Source organism: Lepidochelys kempii, chromosome 5 (assembly GCF_965140265.1).
Source record: "Lepidochelys kempii isolate rLepKem1 chromosome 5, rLepKem1.hap2, whole genome shotgun sequence".
Taxonomy (NCBI): Eukaryota; Metazoa; Chordata; order Testudines; family Cheloniidae; genus Lepidochelys; species Lepidochelys kempii.
In genome coordinates, this window is record NC_133260.1 from 136662353 (window position 1) to 136680323 (window position 17971).

Consider the following 17971-nt stretch of genomic DNA (forward strand, 5'->3'; position numbering starts at 1 on the left):
AGAGCTGTGTTAGTTAAACAGAAATTAAAAGAGACAGCTCCAAAAGTGAAATCTCTGCAAGCTGCACAGAAACTTTTTAAAGACACCATAATAGAGGCTCAATTTAAATGTATACTCAAAATTAATTAAAAAACATAGTAAGAGAACCAAATAGTGCCACCATGGCTAAACATAGTAAAAGAAGCAGTGAGAGGCAAAAAGGCATCCTTTAAAAAGTGAAACTTAAATCCTAGTGAGGAGAATAGAAAGGACCATAAACTCTGGCAAATTAAAGTGTAAAATATAATTAGGAAGGCTAAAAGAGAATTTGAACAACAGCTTGTCAAAGACTCCAAAAGTAATAGCGAAAAAAAATTTTTTTAGTACATCAGAAGCAGGAAGCCGGCTAATCAACCAGTGGGGCCACTGGACAATCGAGATGCTAAAGGAGCACTCAATGACGATAAGGCCATTGAGGAGAAACTAAATGAATTCTTTCCATCAGACATCATGGCTGAGGATGTGAGGAAGATTCCCAAACTTGAGCCATTCTTTTTAGGGGATAGATCTGAGGAATTGTCCCAGATTGAGGTATCATTACAGGTAGTTTTGGAACAAATTGATAAACTAAACAGCAATAAGTCACCAGGACCAGATGGTATTCACCCAAGAATTCTGAAGGATCTCAAATGTGAAATTGCAGAACTACTAACTGTAGTCTGTAACCTATCATTTAAATCAGCTTCTGTACCAGATGACTGGAGAATAGCCAACGTAACACCAATTTTAAAAAAGGACTCCAGAGGTGATCACAGTAATTACAGGCCGGTAAACTTGACTTCAGTACCAGGCAAATTGGTTGAAGAACAGAATTGTCAAACGCACAGATGAACATAATTTGTTGGGGAAGAGTCAGCACGATTTTTGTAAGGGGAAATCATGCCTTACCAACCTACTAGAATTCCTTGAGGGGGTCAGCAAGCATGTGGACAAGGGGGATCCAGTGGTATAGTGTACTTGGATTTTCACAAAGCCTTGACAAGGTCCCTCAGCAAAGGTTCTTAAGCAAAGTAAGCTGTCATGGGATAAGAGGGAAGGTCCTCTCACCAACTGGTAACTGCTTAAAAGATAGGAAACAAAGGGCAGAAATAAATGGCCAGTTTTCAGAATGGAGAGAGGTAAATAGTGGTGTCCACCAGGGATCTGTAGTGGGACCAGTCCAATTCAATGTATTCATAAATGATCTGGAAAAAAGGGTAAACAGTGAGGTGGCAAAATTTTCAGATGATACAAAACTACTCAAGAAAGTTAAGTCCAAGGCAGACTGTGAAGAGCTACAAAAGGATCTCTCAAAACTGGGTGACTGGACAACAAAATGGCAGATCAAATTCCATGTTGAGAATTGCAAAGTAATGCATATTGGAAAATAGAATCCCAACTACACATATCAAATGACGGGGTCTAAATTAGCTGTTACCACTCAAGAAAGATCTTGGAGTCATTGTGGATAGTTCTCTGAAAACATCCACTCAATGTGCAGCAACAGTCAAAAAATCAAATCATTCAGAAAGGGATAGATAAGAGGATAGAAAATATCATATTGCCTCTATATAAATCCACGAGATGCCCACATCTTGAATACTCCATGCAGATGTGGTGACCCCATCTCAAAAAAGATATATTGGAATTGGAAAAGGTTCAGAAAAGGGCAACAAAAATAACAAAGGATATGGAATGGCTTCTGTATGAGAAGAGATTAATAAGACTGGAACTTTTCAGCTTGGAAAAGAGATCACTAAGGGAGAATATGATAGAGGTCTATAAAATCATGACTGGCATGGAGGAAGTAAATAAGGAGTAAATAACACTTCGTTCTCATAACATAGGAACTACGGGTCACCAAATGAAATTAATAGGCATTCGATTTAAAACAAACAAAAGGAAGTATTTCTTCACACAACGCACAGTTAACCTGTGGAACTCTTTGGCAGAAGATGTTCTGAAGGCCAAGGGTTTAAACAGGGTTTAAAGAGTTCAAAAGAGAACTAGATAAATTCATGGAGGATAGGTCCATTGATGGCTATTAGCCAGGATGGACAGGAATGGTGTCCCTATGGGTGACGGGATGGATCATTTGATGATTACACGGTCTGTTCATTCCCTCTGGGGCACCTGGCATTGGCTACTGTCGGAAGACAGGATACTGGGCTAGACTGACCTTTGGTTTGACGCAGTGTGGCCGTTCTTATGTTTGACAGCACCAGTCATGTGTATCCATGACAATAAAACATGACAGTCCTCCTCCCCTCTCCTTCCCTTCCTTCAATTCCTACCTCCCTCTCCCTTGCAGATGTGGACATTTTTCCATCTGCTCTCCTCCTAACCCCTCCACTCACCCCACAGACCCCATTCCATCTCCTGATCTCCCTCACACCTGCTCTCCTCCCTCCCTTACTCTTCTCTTTAACCTCTCACTCTCCTCTGGCTCTTTCCCCCTCACAATATGAACACACTTCAGCACCTTCCATCGTAAAGACCCTTGACTCGATTTGCCTCTCCAGCTACAGCCCCTTCTCCCTTTCATCTCTCAACTCATTGAATGTGCCTCAGCAATCACTGTCTGGAGTTCCTGTCCTCCATTCCCTCCAAGACCCTCCCCACCCCGGCTTCCACCCCTTGCACTCCAGGGAAATCGCTCCTGCCAAAGTCTCTAATGACTCTTCCTAACTAACACTCAAAATCAGTGCTCCATCCTCACCTTCCTTGGCTTGCCAGCCGCCTCTGACACCATTTGCCAGGCTCTTCTTGAAATCTTGTCCCCCTTGGCTTCTTTATCTCTGTCCCCTCCTGGGTCTACTCTGACCTCTCTAATCACTCCTTCACCATGTCCGTCAGAGGATCTTCCTTATCCCCCTCCAGCTTTCTATGGGGTTTTGTCATGGTCCCCTTCTCTTCTCCCTCTACACCTTATCTCTGGGCAAAATCATCTGCAAACACAAATTCAACTACCATCTCCATGCTGATGACTCACAGATCTACCTATCCTTTTCCAATCTGTCTCTTTCGGCACAAACTAAAATCTTGGCCTGTCTCTCTGACATCTCCTTGTGGCTTTCTCATCATCAGCTCAAGCTCAATGTGGTTAAAACAGAGTTCTCAATCTTCCTCCCAAGATCTCCCTTCTACCTCCTTTGTCAGTCACTGTGGACAACATCACCAACCTGCCTGCCACTCAGGACCATAACCTGGGTGTCATCTTTGACTTGGAGCTCTCTCTAGGTCCTCACATCCAGGTTATGCCTAAATCTTGCTGATTCTTTCTGCAGAGCCTCTTTAAGACACTGCCTTTCCTATCCACCCCCACAGCTAAACCTCTCGCCCAGGCTCTCAGCATCTCGTGTCTCAACTGCTACAACATCCTTTTCTCTGGCCTTGACAAACGCAGACTTAGCCCACTCAGATCCCTTCAGAAGATGCTGAAAAGATAGTTTCCCAGCTCCTTGATATGACCATGTCATTTCTCTCTTTGCCTCTCTCCACTGGCTCCTCCTTCTCATCAAATAGAAGCTGCCTATTTTCAGCTGTGAGGCCCTTCATAGCCTATCCCCAACGGACCTGTCATCTCTCATCTGCTGAGGATGAGAATAGCAGGGAGCTTTACTTTTTAAATTGGCTTGCTTTTCCCACTAGAAAGGCCCATCTTGTTGGCCCTGTTTTTTGTGAAAGACTCGACAGTGAGCTGGAGAACTTGAGGGGCGGGCGTGTAACCCGAGAACATGAGAGGGGAAGGAATTATTATTTCATGTCATGGTAGCACAACCCAGCTTTAACCATGCTGGGGCTGGGGCTGTGCAGACAGAGCAAGGGACAGTCCCTGCCCCGAACACATTACACTCATCATAATGGTCAGTTCTGGTTGGACACATTCCTGGAGGTTTCATCACAGGACACGCTCTTTAATTGCAGATTAACCTTTAATTCCTGGAGACACCAGGACATTCCTGGAGGGTTGGCAACCCTATGCCGAGGTCAGCTCCACACTGTTTTTCTTTGGCTTTAATTATTGAATTTGATTGTTTCTTTCTTTTCACCCAAATAGTTAAATCGGTTCAATACCAAAAGAGTTTTAGTTCCTCAAAATAACTAAAATCCCTACGGCAAGTGCAGTGCTATCGGTACAGCCATGCTTTACACCAGTAAATGTAGGGGAATAATCTGTATCTGTATAACCAGGGTTTACATTCAGCAGGAGCGGAGCGCCAGTAAATATTTTCAAACCTTGACTCCAGCCTGATGCTGTTGAATGTGGGGGAGGCCTGGGGGCTCCGGGAAATACTCCTATGACAATTAAAGCCTTGAGTACAACTGTGTCCACACTAAGGCTATGTCCAACTGCACTTTCATCGGTGGGTGTGAAAAAAACCACACCCCAACCCACAAAAGTTTTACCGATGAAAAGCACCGGTAGGGACAGCGCTTTGTAGGAGGGAGATGCTCTCCCAACAACAAAGCTATTGCCCCTCATTGGGGGTGGTTTTATTTTGTCAGCGGGAGAGCTCTTTCCTGCCAACAAAGAGTGGCCACACTGTGTGCCTTGCAGTGGCATGGCCGTAGCGGCACAGCTGGGCCGCTGTAAGGTGTGCACCATAGACACAGCCTAAGTGATTGGTGTAAAAATAGTACAAACACTGCACGTAAAACAGCCCTAAAAAGTTTATTACAACTGTTTAAACTTCATTGTTAAAACCGTAGCCTTCTCTATCCACAAATTCACACCAGTTTAAGTTAAGGTGTGAGTTGCACTGGTTTAGTTAAACCAGTTTAAGAGGCTCTGTGGACCCTCCTTTTCCAGTTTAAGGGCTTGTCTACACTGGCAATTCACAGCGCTCTAACTTGCTGGCTCGGCGGTGTGTGTGTGTGTGAAAAATTACTGCCCCCCCCCCCACGGAGCACAGCAAGTTAGAGCACTGTAAAGCGCCAATGTAGACAGGCTCCCAGCGCTCGGAGCTATTCCCCTCGTCAACCTGGTTTACCAGGAGCGCTGAGAGAGCTCTCTCCACAGCGCTCGCGGATCACCACACTGACAGTTCAAAGCGCGGCCGCAGGAGAGCTCCCATGGCAGCACTTTGCGCCATCTAGTGTAGACTTAGCCTAAGAGTGGCTTTTTTTCTGTTTACCTTAAGTCGGTTGGGCCTTGTCCACATGGAGAGTTGCATCAGTGTAACTAAACACAACTGATTCAGCTAAACCGGCACAAAGCCCCACGTGGACACTTGTATTCTGATGTAACAGAAGCTTTTTTCAGTTCAGGTTAAGTTGCTGGGAATCAGTTTAAGCTAAACTAAAAAAGGCCACGGTGATACCAAAATAAGAGGGCCCACAAAGGGGTTGGCACTGATTTATCTGCACCAGTTTAATTAAACCAGAGCAAGTTTGAAGTGTAGAAAAGGCCCTACCCAACCAAACACCTGTCGAGCAGAAGAAAGAAAAGCTGTCCTTGGTAAAGATTCTACACCCAGTGGCCCTCCATTTGAGGGCTGAGAGTTCCCACCCCAGGTCTCTGCTGCTCCAAGCAGACCTCCAGCAAAACAGGGCAGATGATGCTTACAAGAAAACAAGGAGGGGAAAAAACCCTTTCGGGCCTTTGCTATCCCTTAGGCAGCAACAGAAATGGACACCCTATTTCCCCCTTGTCAGGTCACCTCTAATGTAATGGGCACAGAGGATTTTTCTTTCAGCGAAGGCCCAGCCAGGCACCCACGGCAGTTGGTGCTGGATGTAACGCATTAAAAAAGCCAAACCAGCCAGTGAGAATGTCAGCTTGGCCCAGACTCTCTCTGATCCTCATCAACGTCCTCCTCTGCCCACGCACACACACCCAGCCCTGCAGGCCCCAGGCCAAACCTCTGCACCACTGGAGTTACACCAGTTCTGGGTGTGACCTCCTGACACGACGGCCTCCTGCCTCATTGCTGCAGGGATAACCCGACACATACACCCCCACTTCTCTGCTTTCCCTCCTGGTCCCTGACATGACTTGACCCTGTAGGGCCAGGCTGCACTGGGGCCTAATCCAGTTTACGTCAAACCAAGCCTGTTACTGAGGTGACACGAGGGCACCAATGCACCTTAAACCACTTCGAACATACCCCAACCCCACCCCACAGCCTCACCCAGCTCAATCGGCCCTGCCCGGCTGATGTCGGGGTCTCTCTGTGAGGTCACCCCCTCCCCACCACCTTTGCCCAATGGGCTGAGTTCCTGCAAAAGGCCTTTGTGATGTCACTGCCCCACCCACCCCTCCCCTCCAAGCTGATGTCCTGCCCCTGCCCAGCCTCTGTGGAGGTTGGAGTTGTTGTCCCTGCCTCATGGAGAACAAAGAAGATTCAAATCCATGCCTGGAAAAGCAGGATGTGCCTTCCCCTCTCCTCATCCCACCCTCAATGGGATCCGGAAGCTCTTTATCCGGCAGCTACAGGACATCCTAACGGCACAAACGCAGCACCTGTTCTGTTCTCTGCAACGGGAGCTCACACTCAAACTAAGACCTGATTAATGCACGTTTCCAGGGGCTCCAAAGTCGTGTCCCCCCCATGGCACCAACACACAGCCAGAGACAGAAAGGGGGTTAACATCTCTTCCCTAGGATGACACCTCTAAAGATGTGCTTCCAGGACAGATGAGACCCATTGCCATGGGCAGGCGTGGCGGGTAGATCAGGCCAGTGGAGGCCCCGTCTTCCCCTGCCGCTGCCACCAGACCCCCAGTTGCACGATTGTGGAGGGAAGTTTTTGCTTTATTATCCCCCCTGCAATGCCGGGGGGCTGAGGAGGCTGGATGTGCTCTTCAGCTTCCTGGGTTCATCAGTGACCTCCCTGGACTCCCGGAAGCCGAGCAGCAAACCCAGCCTCCTCGGCTGCCCGGGAACCTGCATGGGGCACAGCAAATGCTTCTGCCGGAGGAGAGCGAGGGGCTTCAGCGGTTGGGGTCTGGGGAGGGGAGTTGCTGCTTGGCTGGCCCGGGGCAGCTCCAGGCAGGTGGGGTGGGGGACAAGGCGGACACTCAGGGCGTGGGCTGGCCCCGGACTCCTCCGGCCGAGGGGGACTCGTGGCCCCGGCCGCTGGGAGAGGGACACAAGCAGAAGGGGGCAGGCTGGGGGCTCGCCTCCCCTAGAGAGGGGGCCCCACACCCACCCACCCGCTGCCCAGGCCCATGGCTGACTGGGGGTGCGAGGAGAGGGGGGCGGACACAGCTCAGCCCCACGTAGCCGAGGACAAGCCAGGCTCAGGAGTCCAGGCCCCGGGGGTCAAACTGAAGCACCTTCTGGGAGCCGTGAACGGCCCGAGAGTCCCGTCACTGAACCCTGGGCCACGGGGGGTCAATTTACCCCCCTCTGTCAGCCCGGCTCTGCCCACAGGGCTCGGGTCTGAGAGCCCCGCCGGCCCGGAGACGTGGCACAGACCCGGCCTGGGCAGCGCCTGGCCCCGGGGACTCCCCGCAGCCCGGGAGCCTCACGGGGCTGCGAGGGGCTTGTCGGCGGGTGCAGCACCCATGGGTGCCGGTCCGAGCGGGGCCGCACCCCCGGCTGGGGGCGGTCGGTGTTGGATGCCGGGGTCACCGCTCGGGTCAGGGGCGCTCAGCCCCCCACGGCACATTGTCCCCACAGCCCCCGGCAGCGCCGGGCACAAGGGGGCCAGGACCCCCCCCCCCGGTCACTATAGCAACGTCACCGATCCCTGTCAGCGACCGCTCAGTGCCGGGGGGGGGGCGGACGCGCGGGGGGGGTCTCCCAACACCTCTGAACGCAGAGCCCAGAACTGCCCCCCCGGCCCGGCTGCCCCCCCCCGACACCCAGCTCCCCCCTCCCGGCCCGGCTGCCCCCCTCCCCGCACCCCCCCCCCGGCCCGGCTGCCCCCCCCGACACCCAGCTCCCCCCTCCCCGAACCCCCCCCCGGCCCGGCTGCCCCCCCTGACACCCAGCACCCCCCCCCCGGCCCGGCTGCCCCCCCCCCCGACACCCAGCACCCCCCCCCCGGCCCGGCTGCCCCCCCCCCGACACCCAGCTCCCCCCCTACCCGAACCCCCCCCGACACCCAGCTCCCCCCTCTCCCGGCCCGGCTGCCCCCCCCCCGACACCCAGCTCCCCCCTCCCCGAACCCCCCCCCGACACCCAGCTCCCCCCTCTCCCGGCCCGGCTGCCCCCCCCCCCGACACCCAGCTCCCCCCTCCCCGAACCCCCCCCCGACACCCAGCTCCCCCCCTCCCCCGACACCCAGCTCCCCCCTCTCCCGGCCCGGGGTCTCCCCCGACACTCACGGGAGCGGGCCCCCGGCAGGGCAGCGGCCCCCAGCAGCAGCAGCAGGCGCAGCGCCAGGGCCATCCCGGACCCCCCGAGCTGCGCGGCCGGACACGGCGCCGGGCCTCGCCTCGGCCTGTCCAGCCCCGGCCCCGCCCCCGCCCGAGGGAACCGCCCCGCGCTAGGGATTGGCTGGGGGGGAGGGAACATCCTGCCAATAGCGACGCACAGACCCGCTTGCGTCACCGGTCGCTGGGCAGAACGCGGCGGGGCAGGACAGTCTGAGGCGGGGAGTTTGGCGCTGCGGGGACCGGGGCAGCGATTCGCTCCGCCCGGCCCGGCCCCGCCTCCCCGGAGCCCGCTGGTCCCTGTGCGCTGAGGCCGCCGGTCCCCGCCCGGGGCTGGAGCCGGGGGCCGCTGCCCCTGTTGGGGGCGGTCGGCGTGAGGGGGGGGCACAGCTCGGGCCGGGCGCTCCCAGCCCCCCCCCGTTATCCCCGCCGCCCCCGGCCCCGTCAGCGCCTCCCGTCCGACCCCCGCAGCCCCCGGCCGGAGACCCCCCCGCGGCGCCTTGGCGGGGCCGGGCCCGTGTCTGCCGGGCCCGGGCCTTGAACCCCTGTGTGGACGGAGTGAATGCCCCCCCCCCGCCGCGCTCCGTGCGCGGGCAGTGGCCGCAGGGACCCCGGCCCCGCCACAGCGTCCCTGCCCCGTCTGCGGCCGGGGAGAGAGGCGCAAAGAGAGGCCGCGACTTGCCCTGGAAGCCGCACGTCTAGGGAGAGAACCCAGGAGTCCTGGCTCCAGCCCCCGATCTACCCACTAGACCCCACGTCTCTCCCGGAGCAAGGGAGAGAACCCAGGAGTCCTGGCTCCAGCCCCCGATCTACCCACTAGACCCCACGTCTCTCCCGGAGCAAGGGAGAGAACCCAGGAGTCCTGGCTCCAGCCCCCGATCTACCCACTAGACCCCACGTCTCTCCCGGAGCAAGGGAGAGAACCCAGGAGTCCTGGCTCCAGCCCCCGATCTACCCACTAGACCCCACGTCTCTCCCGGAGCAAGGGAGAGAACCCAGGAGTCCTGGCTCCAGCCCCCGATCTACCCACTAGACCCCACGTCTCTCCCGGAGCAAGGGAGAGAACCCAGGAGTCCTGGCTCCAGCCCCCGATCTACCCACTAGACCCCACGTCTCTCCCGGAGCAAGGGAGAGAACCCAGGAGTCCTGGCTCCAGCCCCCGATCTACCCACTAGACCCCACGTCTCTGGAGCAAGGGAGAGAACCCAGGAGTCCTGGCTCCAGCCCCCGATCTACCCACTAGACCCCACTTCCCTCCCAGAGTAAGGGAGAGAACCCAGGAGTCCTGGCTCCAGCCCCCGATCTACCCACTAGACCCCACGTCTCTCCCGGAGCAAGGGAGAGAACCCAGGAGTCCTGGCTCCAGCCCCCTGCTCTACCCCACTCGACCCCACTTCCCTCCCAGAGTAAGGGAGAGAACCCAGGAGTCCTGGCTCCAGCCCCCGATCTACCCACTAGACCCCACGTCTCTCCCGGAGCAAGGGAGAGAACCCAGGAGTCCTGGCTCCAGCCCCCGATCTACCCACTAGACCCCACTTCTCTCCCGGAGCAAGGGAGAGAACCCAGGAGTCCTGGCTCCACCCCCTGATCTACCCCGCTAGACCCCACTTCTCTCCCGAGCAAGGGAGAGAACCCAGGAGTCCTGGCTCCACCCCCTGATCTACGCACAGGCAGACGATGACCTAACCCCTTTATTTTCTCTGCTTTTGCAAGTCACTTGGCTGTTTACATCATTTCTGGGAACTATTTTTGGTTCGTCTCCTCCTCTTGTGGGGAGAGGAGGTACCAAGGCTCTGGGGCCTGTGAAGTTTGCCCCTTGCTGCAGTACAGTCACTGTGGGCCTTAGACAGGTTTCAGGGTAGCAGCCCTGTTAGTCTGTATACACAAAAAGAAAAGGAGGACTTGTGGCACCTTAGAGACTAACAAATTTATTAGAGCATAAGCTTTCGTGAGCTACAGCTCACTTCATCGGATCCACTGCATTCATCCAATAAAGTGAGCTGTAGCTCACAAAAGCTTATGCTCAAATAAATTTGTTAGTCTCTAAGGTGCCACAAGTCCTCCTTTTCTTCTTGTGGGCGTTAGTATCACTGGGCTTTGGATATTGCCCTGGGCTGATCTCTCCTGGTCTGGGGAGCCAGGCTAATGGGAAACTTGCCCATCTGGGATGCTGTCAAGGCTGATTCCCCACTCAGGCACTTCGAGTGCAGAAGGTGGGGATCCACAAAGTTTCTAAAAAGTAATACTGGCCACTCCAGGCTTGTATTAAACTCCCACGGTTACAGATCCCCCTGGTCTTGGTTGGTAAATGCTGCCACCACCCAGGTGCAGAACCCCCTTGAGAGCCCAGGAAGGCGTACTTGGGAATTCCTTCCTGTGCGGTACCCCCAAGCTCTTTCCCCCCGGCCTCCGGGGAAGAGCTGAGAAAAGAAAAAGAAATCCGCTGTTGCCACCAACTAATTGAAAAAACATGTGCACAGACCTCTTAAGACACAGAAATCCAAGCATGTTCTTTAAAAAGGTAAATTTTATTAAGAAAGAAAGAAAGAAAGAAAGAAAGAAAGAAAGAAAGAAAGAAAGAAAGAAAGAAAGAAAGAAAGAAAGAACATGTGGCAAATCAGGCAGTTGCTAGATATTAAAAGAGCAGCTGCAAGGATTCAGCACCAAGAATGGCGTTCTTGGGGTCCAGCTTAAAGGTTACAAAATCACCTGTGTTTAGCACAGAGGAATCCACAAGCCCAAAATAAAGAGATAAACCTGATCACGTCTAAACTAAACGTTTCCTGTTCTACTTGCATATCTGTGGTTCCAAATGGCTGATTTCTAGCTATGATGCTGATGATTTTTCCTACCTGGTCCAAGCTTTACAGCATACCCTGCTGCTCTCTGTGTCTCTCCAGCTGAGAGAACAACAACAACACAGACAAAAAGAACAGGAGGACTTGTGGCACCTTAGAGACGAACACATTTATTTGAGCATAAGCTTTCATGGGCTACAGCCCACTTCATCGGATGCATGCAGTGGAAAATACAGTAGGATGATTTTATATACACAGAGAACATGAAACAATGGAACATGAAACAAGTGTTACCATACACACTATAATGAGAGTGATCAGTTAAGGTGAGCTATTACCAGCAGGAGAGAAGAGGAAAACAAAACCAAAAAAAACCCTTTTGTAGTGATAATCAAGGTGGACCATTTCCAGCAGTTGAAAAGAACGTGTGAGGAACAGTGTGTGTGTGTGGGCGGGGGGGGGGGGGGAATAAACAAGGGGAAATAGTTTTACTTTGTATAATGACACATCGACTCTGTCAAGGTTCCTTCCCCACTCTGAACTCTAGGGTACAGATGTGGGGACCTGCATGAAAACCTCCTAAGCTTACTTTTACCAGCTTAGGTTAAAACTTCCCCAAGGTACAAACTATTTTACCTTTTGCCCTTGTACTTTATCACTGCCACCACCAAACGTCTAACAGGTATATAACTGGGAAAGAGCCCGTTTGGAAACGTCTTTCCTCCCAAAATCCTCCCAAACCTTACACCCCCTTTCCTGGGGAAGGTTTGATAAAAATCCTCACCAATTTGCATAGGTGAACACAGACCCAAACCCTTGGATCTTAAGAACAATGAAAATGTATTCAGATTCTTAAAAGAAGAATTTTAATAGAAGAAAAAGTAAAAGAATCACCTCTGTAAAATCAGGATGGTAAATACCTTACAGGATAATTAGATTCAAAACATAGATAATCCCTCTAGGCAAAAACTTAAGTTACAAAAAGACACAAAAACAGGAATCTACATTCCATTCAGCACAGCTTATTTTATCAGCCATTTAAAGAAATCAGAATCTAACGCATATCTAGCTAGATTACTTACTAAGTTCTAAGACTCCATTCCTGTTCTGTCCCTGGCAAAAGCATCACACACACAGAGAGAGCCTTTGTTTCTCCCCACTCCAGCTTTTGAAAGTATCTTGTCTCCTCATTGGTCATTTTGGTCATTTTTGCCAGCAAGGTTATCCTAGCTTCTTAACCCCCTACAGGTGAAAGGGTTTTTCCTCTGGCCAGGAGCAATTTTAAAGGTGTTTACCCTTCCCTTTATATTTATGACACACTCCCAGTCTTTATACAAGCCTAATTTAATGGTGTCCAGTTTGAAAATTAATTCCAATTCAGCAGTCTCTCGTTGGAGTCTGTTTTTGAAGTTTTTTTGTTGTAATATTGTAACTTTTAGGTCTGTAATCGAGTGACCAGAGAGATTGAAGTATTCTCTGACTGGTTTTTGAATGTTATAATTCTTGACATCTTAATTGTGTCCATTTATTCTTTTATGTAGAGACTGTCCTGTTTGGCCAATGTACATGGCAGAGGGGCATTGCTGGCACATGATGGCGTATATCACATTGGTAGATGTGCAGGTAAATGAGCCTCTGATAGTGTGGCTGATGTGATTAGGCCCTATGATGGTGTCCCCTGAATAGATATGTGGACAGAGTTAGCATCGGGCTTTGTTGCAAGGATAGGTTCCTTAGTTAGTGTTTTTGTTGTGTGGTGTGTAGTTACTGGTGAGTATTTGCTTCAGGTTGGGGGCTATCTGTAAGCAAGGACTGGCCTGTCTCCCAAGATCTGTGAGAGTGATGGGTTGTCCTTCAGGATAGGTTGTAGATCCTTGATGATGTGCTGGAGAGGTTTTAGTTGGGGGCTGAAGGTGACAGCTAGTGGTGTTTTGTTGCTTTCTTTGTTGGGCCTGTCCTGGAGTAGGTGACTTCTGGGTACTCTTCTGGCTCTGTCAATCTGTTTCTTCACTTCAGCAGGTGGGTACTGTAGTTGTAAGAATGCATGATAGAGATCTTGTAGGTGTTTGTCTCTGTCTGAGGGGTTGGAGCAAATGCGGTTATATCGTAGAGCTTGGCTGTAGGCAATGGATCGTGTGGTGTGGTCTGGATGAAAGCTAGAGGCATGTAGGTAGGAATAGCGGTCAGTAGGTTTCCGGTATAGGGTGGTGTTTATGTGACCATCGCTCATTAGCACTGTAGTATCCAGGAAGTGGATCTCTTGTGTGGACTGGTCCAGGCTGAGGTTGATGGTGGGATGGAAATTGTTGAAATCATGGTGGAATTCCTCAAGGGCTTCTTTTCCATGGGTCCAGATGATGAAGATGTCATCAATATAGCGCAAGTAGAGCAGGGGCATTACGGGACGAGAGCTGAGGAAGCGTTGTTCTAAGTCAGCCATAAACATGTTGGCATATTGTGGGGCCATGCGGGTACCCATAGCAGTGCCGCTGATTTGAAGGTATACATTGTCCCCAAACGTGAACTAGTTATGGGTGAGGACAAAGTCACAAAGTTCAGCTATCAGGTTTGCCGTGACATTATCGAGGATACTGTTCCTGGCGGCTTGTAGTCCATCTTTGTGTGGAATGATGGTGTAGAGGGCTTCTACATCCATAGTGGCCAGGATGGTGTTTTCAGGAAGATCACCGATGGATTGTAGTTTCCTCAGGAAGTCAGTGGTGTCTTGAAGATAGCTGGGAGTGCTGATAGCGTAGGGCCTGAGGAGGGAGTCTACATAGCCAGACAATCCTGCTGTCAGGGTGCCAATGCCTGAGATGATGGGGCATCCAGGATTTCCAGGTTTATGGATCTTGGGTAGCAGATAGAATACCCCAGGTCGGGGTTCTAGGAGTGTGTCTGTGCGGATTTGCGCTTGTGTTTTTTCAAGGTGTTTCTTGAGCAGACGGTGTAGTTTCTTTTGGTAACCCTCAGTGGGATCAGAGGGTAATGGCTTGTGGAAAGTGGTGTTGGAGAGCTGCCTAGCAGCCTCTTGTTCATATTCCTACCGATTCATGATGACGACAGTATCTCCTTTACAAGCTTTTTGATGATGATGTCAGAGTTGTTTCTGAGGCTGTGGATGGTGGTGTGTTCTGCACAGCTGAGCTTATGGGGCAAGTGATGCTGCTTTTCCACAATTTCAGCCTACGCACGTCGGTGGAAACATTCTATTTCGAACTGGGACTGTCCCACAACAGCATTTCTAATGGGAAGTTGGCTGCAGAACAATTCAACTGCAGAGAGCTCCTATGGAGGTGGGGTGGGAATTCAGTCTCTGTATTCTGTCAGTGTAGCTAGAGCAGTGGGAAATCCCCTCCAGTCACTGTAGCAACTCTCTACTCCAAAGTGCTATAGGAGCTTTTTAAGTGTAGCCAGCCTAAGAGTGAGACCAGATCTACCTCCCGTTGGCACCTGGATGCTCCGGCACGAAGACTACAGCAATGACAAAAGTTCAATGTTTCCATAGGTGCCAGGATTCAAATCTACGTAGGAAAGCCCCATGGATTTTCTAGTCCATCCCCTTAACCACTCAGCCACAAGTACCTGATGGACATTTGTCTCACTACACTATGATTCTCTTTTCACTGAATTATCACTTCAAATTGTTTGCTCAGACCAGCCTCCGCGGCACACCCACTGCTGTGCAGGGGTGTAATTGTGTCCATTGCTGGACAGCAGGAATTCCTGCCCATTTCCCTTCCGTCTGGAGCATGATTAGAGTGTGTTTGTGTTCATGACATTGCTGTAGATCGTTGTTCGTTCCCGACCTTGACAATTCATACAGTCCCTTTCCCATTCAGATCTCCAGCATATCATTCCAATAGCAGGGGTCAGGGTTTCTCTGGGGCACTGACATTTGTCATGGGGTTGGTGAGTGAACTCAGCCTTGCATTCCATCCTTGATGTTTCATGGACTAACAACAGCAGCATAAAGAAAGAGCCGAGCCGATATCTCAGTGTTAGGGCTGCAGGTGGCCACGTCCCCGTTTGTCCTTTGCTATTGCAGGGGAGAAAGTGTCAAAGGAATTGAATGCCCTGGCTCAGACAAGAGACACAGAGAGGTTTTGCTGTTCATGGATCATCCGTGCAAAGGAAATTGTGTCTCTGTGTGAAATTGAGGAGGGAAATGAAACGTCCCCATGGTAGCACAATGCCCGAAGGCATGTGGGTGAAGGCCTCCGGCTGAGAAATGATTTACCCGGGGTCTGTATCGATGTATTGCCCTGTTTAAAAACTATGGCTAAAAGGCAGCCATTGTTGTTCCTACTTGAACCTACGTAGGGACACCCCCTGGGTGTCAACTCCATTGCGTTAACCAGGGGCGGTGATTATTTTCATCAAGATCCAGATTTCTTGGTCAAGGTATAGTCAAGGTCTCGGCTCCAGAGAAAAGAATGCATGAATGATAATGAGATGTGTATAAAAAGATGTTGCAGTCATAATGGGCATAATGATTATGATTGTGTTGTGTTTATTCCTTAGATCTGCTGCCACTGCCTTTCCCTTTAGACTTGTAGTTTCCCAAGGGTAAAAGTAACCATCTGTTGAGATACAAGGGCATATTTGTGTTCATTCCTGCGAGCTACACAGGGGTTTGATGTTGCTGCTTTCAATCCTCTGGCTCTGCAGGGAGAAGGAGCAATTCAGGCCATCACTGAGCTGAGGGAGGGAGATGATTTTCTGACGGGGAGGGACGCCTCCTCCTAAAGGTGCTTGGCAGGCAGCCCTCCTTCCCAGGTCCGTCCTGACAACACCCAGTTGAAAAGGGACCCTCCCCAGCCCTCCTCAGCAAGGTGACAATGAGCGAGTGAGTGAGCGTGGGGGAGAGAGAGCGACAGAGGGGAGGGAGATGGCGTGAGCGGGCCGGGACCTCGGCGACGGGGCGGGGCAAGGGTGTTCAGTTTTGTAGGGTGTGGAAGTTGGCAACCCTAGATCCAGGGGCAACAACTCCAACCTCCACAGAGGCTGGGCAGGGGCAGGACATCAGCTTGGAGGGGAGGGGTGGGTGGGGCAGTGACATCACCAAGGCCTTTTGCAGGAACTCAGCCCATTGGGCAAAGGTGGTGGGGAGGGGGTGACCTCACAGAGAGACCCCGACATCAGCCGGGCAGGGCCGAGGTGCAGGTGGGCCAGGGCAGTCTCTGAGACCCCCCACCCGGCTTTGCTGCCGCACGTCTCCTTCTCCAGGTCTCCCCTCGAGGACGGGGAGAGAATTAGGATTCACGTCTGTGAGCATGAGGAGGAGCCTCTGTAGAGTTTTCTCCTTTCCCACCATGGATTGTGCCAGAAAACGAACTTCCCTTGGACAAGGTCAGAGGCTCCGAGAGGTTTGGAACCTGTTGGGTCTGATCCACCTGCTGCAGGCAGAATTCTCGGCACAGAAAACACTGGCTTAAGGGGGCAGAATTTGATTTCCTACCTAGGACTTTGACACTTGGAATCACTGGGGACCTTGGGGTTTATCCTTTTGGTTTCCCTTTTTCTCTTTCCTTCCTCCTTTCTCTTCTTCTCTTGCTTCTTTTTTCCCTTTTCCTAGTTTCCCTCCCTCTACCAAGGAGGGGTGTGTGTGGCGTGTGGGCGAGGGAGGGGGGGTTGCTCTCCTTGCGGGAAGTCCTCACAAAGAGGTGGGTCCGGATCTGAGCGTGATCCCCTCTGATGGTGACCTGGGCCGTCCTTTGAGACATCTGGTGAGACCTCTCAGCCTCCCACCCCTCAGCGTCTCAATGCTGATTGGCCGAGCTGGGGGCTATCGACAGTGAGGAGACTCAGGTCCTTTTGGTCTCCTTTCAAATCAGGCAAATAAGTCACAACCAATCCAATGTATGGGATTAATCTTGCTGCTTCTCTCCATTAATTGTCTCTGAGCAGTTCGTGATCTCCTCTCTTGTTCTAGGTCTTCTAAAATACTTGCTGAATAATTCCTATGAACAACTCTTGGTCTGTAGGTCACCTGAGAGCACTTTATTCCCATCGGTCAATGTATGAGATTCAAGATGTGACAGACGGGTTGAAAGTCAGGAGCAGTGTTTCCTCTAATTTGTTACGTCCGTGTAGGGAATGAATTTTGTTATGTGCACCAATAGGGAAGTGAGGTATGACCCCTCACCTGTCTCTTGGTGCAGATTCCAAAATTCATTCTGCACATGGACAGTGTGTGGGTAGGGGTGAGGCTGAAGGGTTCAGAGTGTGGGAGGGGGCTCAGGTGGGGCAGAGGGTTGGGGTGTGGGCTGTGGGGTGGGGACAGGGACAAGGGGCTGAGGGCTAGGGCAGAGGGTTGGGGTGCAAGAGTGTGAGGGGTCCGGCTGGGGGTGCGGGCTCTGGGGTGGGGCTGGGGATGAGGGGTTTAGGGTGCAGGTTGCCCCAGGGAGAGAGGGCTCCCCCCAGCCCTCTCTCACCACAGCAGCTCAGGGCCAGGTTAGAGGCACCTCTCTCCTGGCCGCAGCAGCTCCGGTGGGGCTGGGTTGGGACTGCAGGAGGGGACAGGATTTATTTTTCCTAAGTCAAAAGGGGGAAGGGAAGGAGTTATGCTTCATTTTTTACCTCATAAACTTAGGTCCCGTGTAATCTCCAAGATGCTATGGTAATAAGACACTGTGTCATGTGGTGAGCTCACAAGAGCAGAGGGTGTGAGGACTACAGCAACTGAGAGGGCAAGGGATGTACAGTCAGATTGTTTCAAATGCTGCATTCGTCGGCTGACATTTAACAGCAACGCTTAGCTAACATAATGGAGAAAGGAATTCTCTGCTAAAGATTCAGCATGCCCCTTTGGTCAACTCCACCCGTTC

At 51.9% G+C, this 17971-nt stretch overlaps 1 protein-coding gene across 9 annotated transcripts in view; it reads right to left on the reverse strand.

Annotated features, from left to right (window-relative positions):
- LOC140911914 (class I histocompatibility antigen, F10 alpha chain-like) overlaps positions 1 to 8433 on the reverse strand; it is a 93248-nt gene extending 84815 nt beyond the window's left edge. For all 9 annotated transcript variants that reach the window (XM_073346071.1, XM_073346069.1, XM_073346066.1 and 6 more), the window contains exon 1: positions 8296 to 8433. In XM_073346071.1, the coding sequence (XP_073202172.1) occupies positions 8296 to 8359 (64 nt within the window). In that variant the 5' untranslated portion in view covers positions 8360 to 8433. The remainder of the gene's footprint in view (positions 1 to 8295) is intronic.
- Positions 8434 to 17971: the final 9538 nt, after the last annotated feature.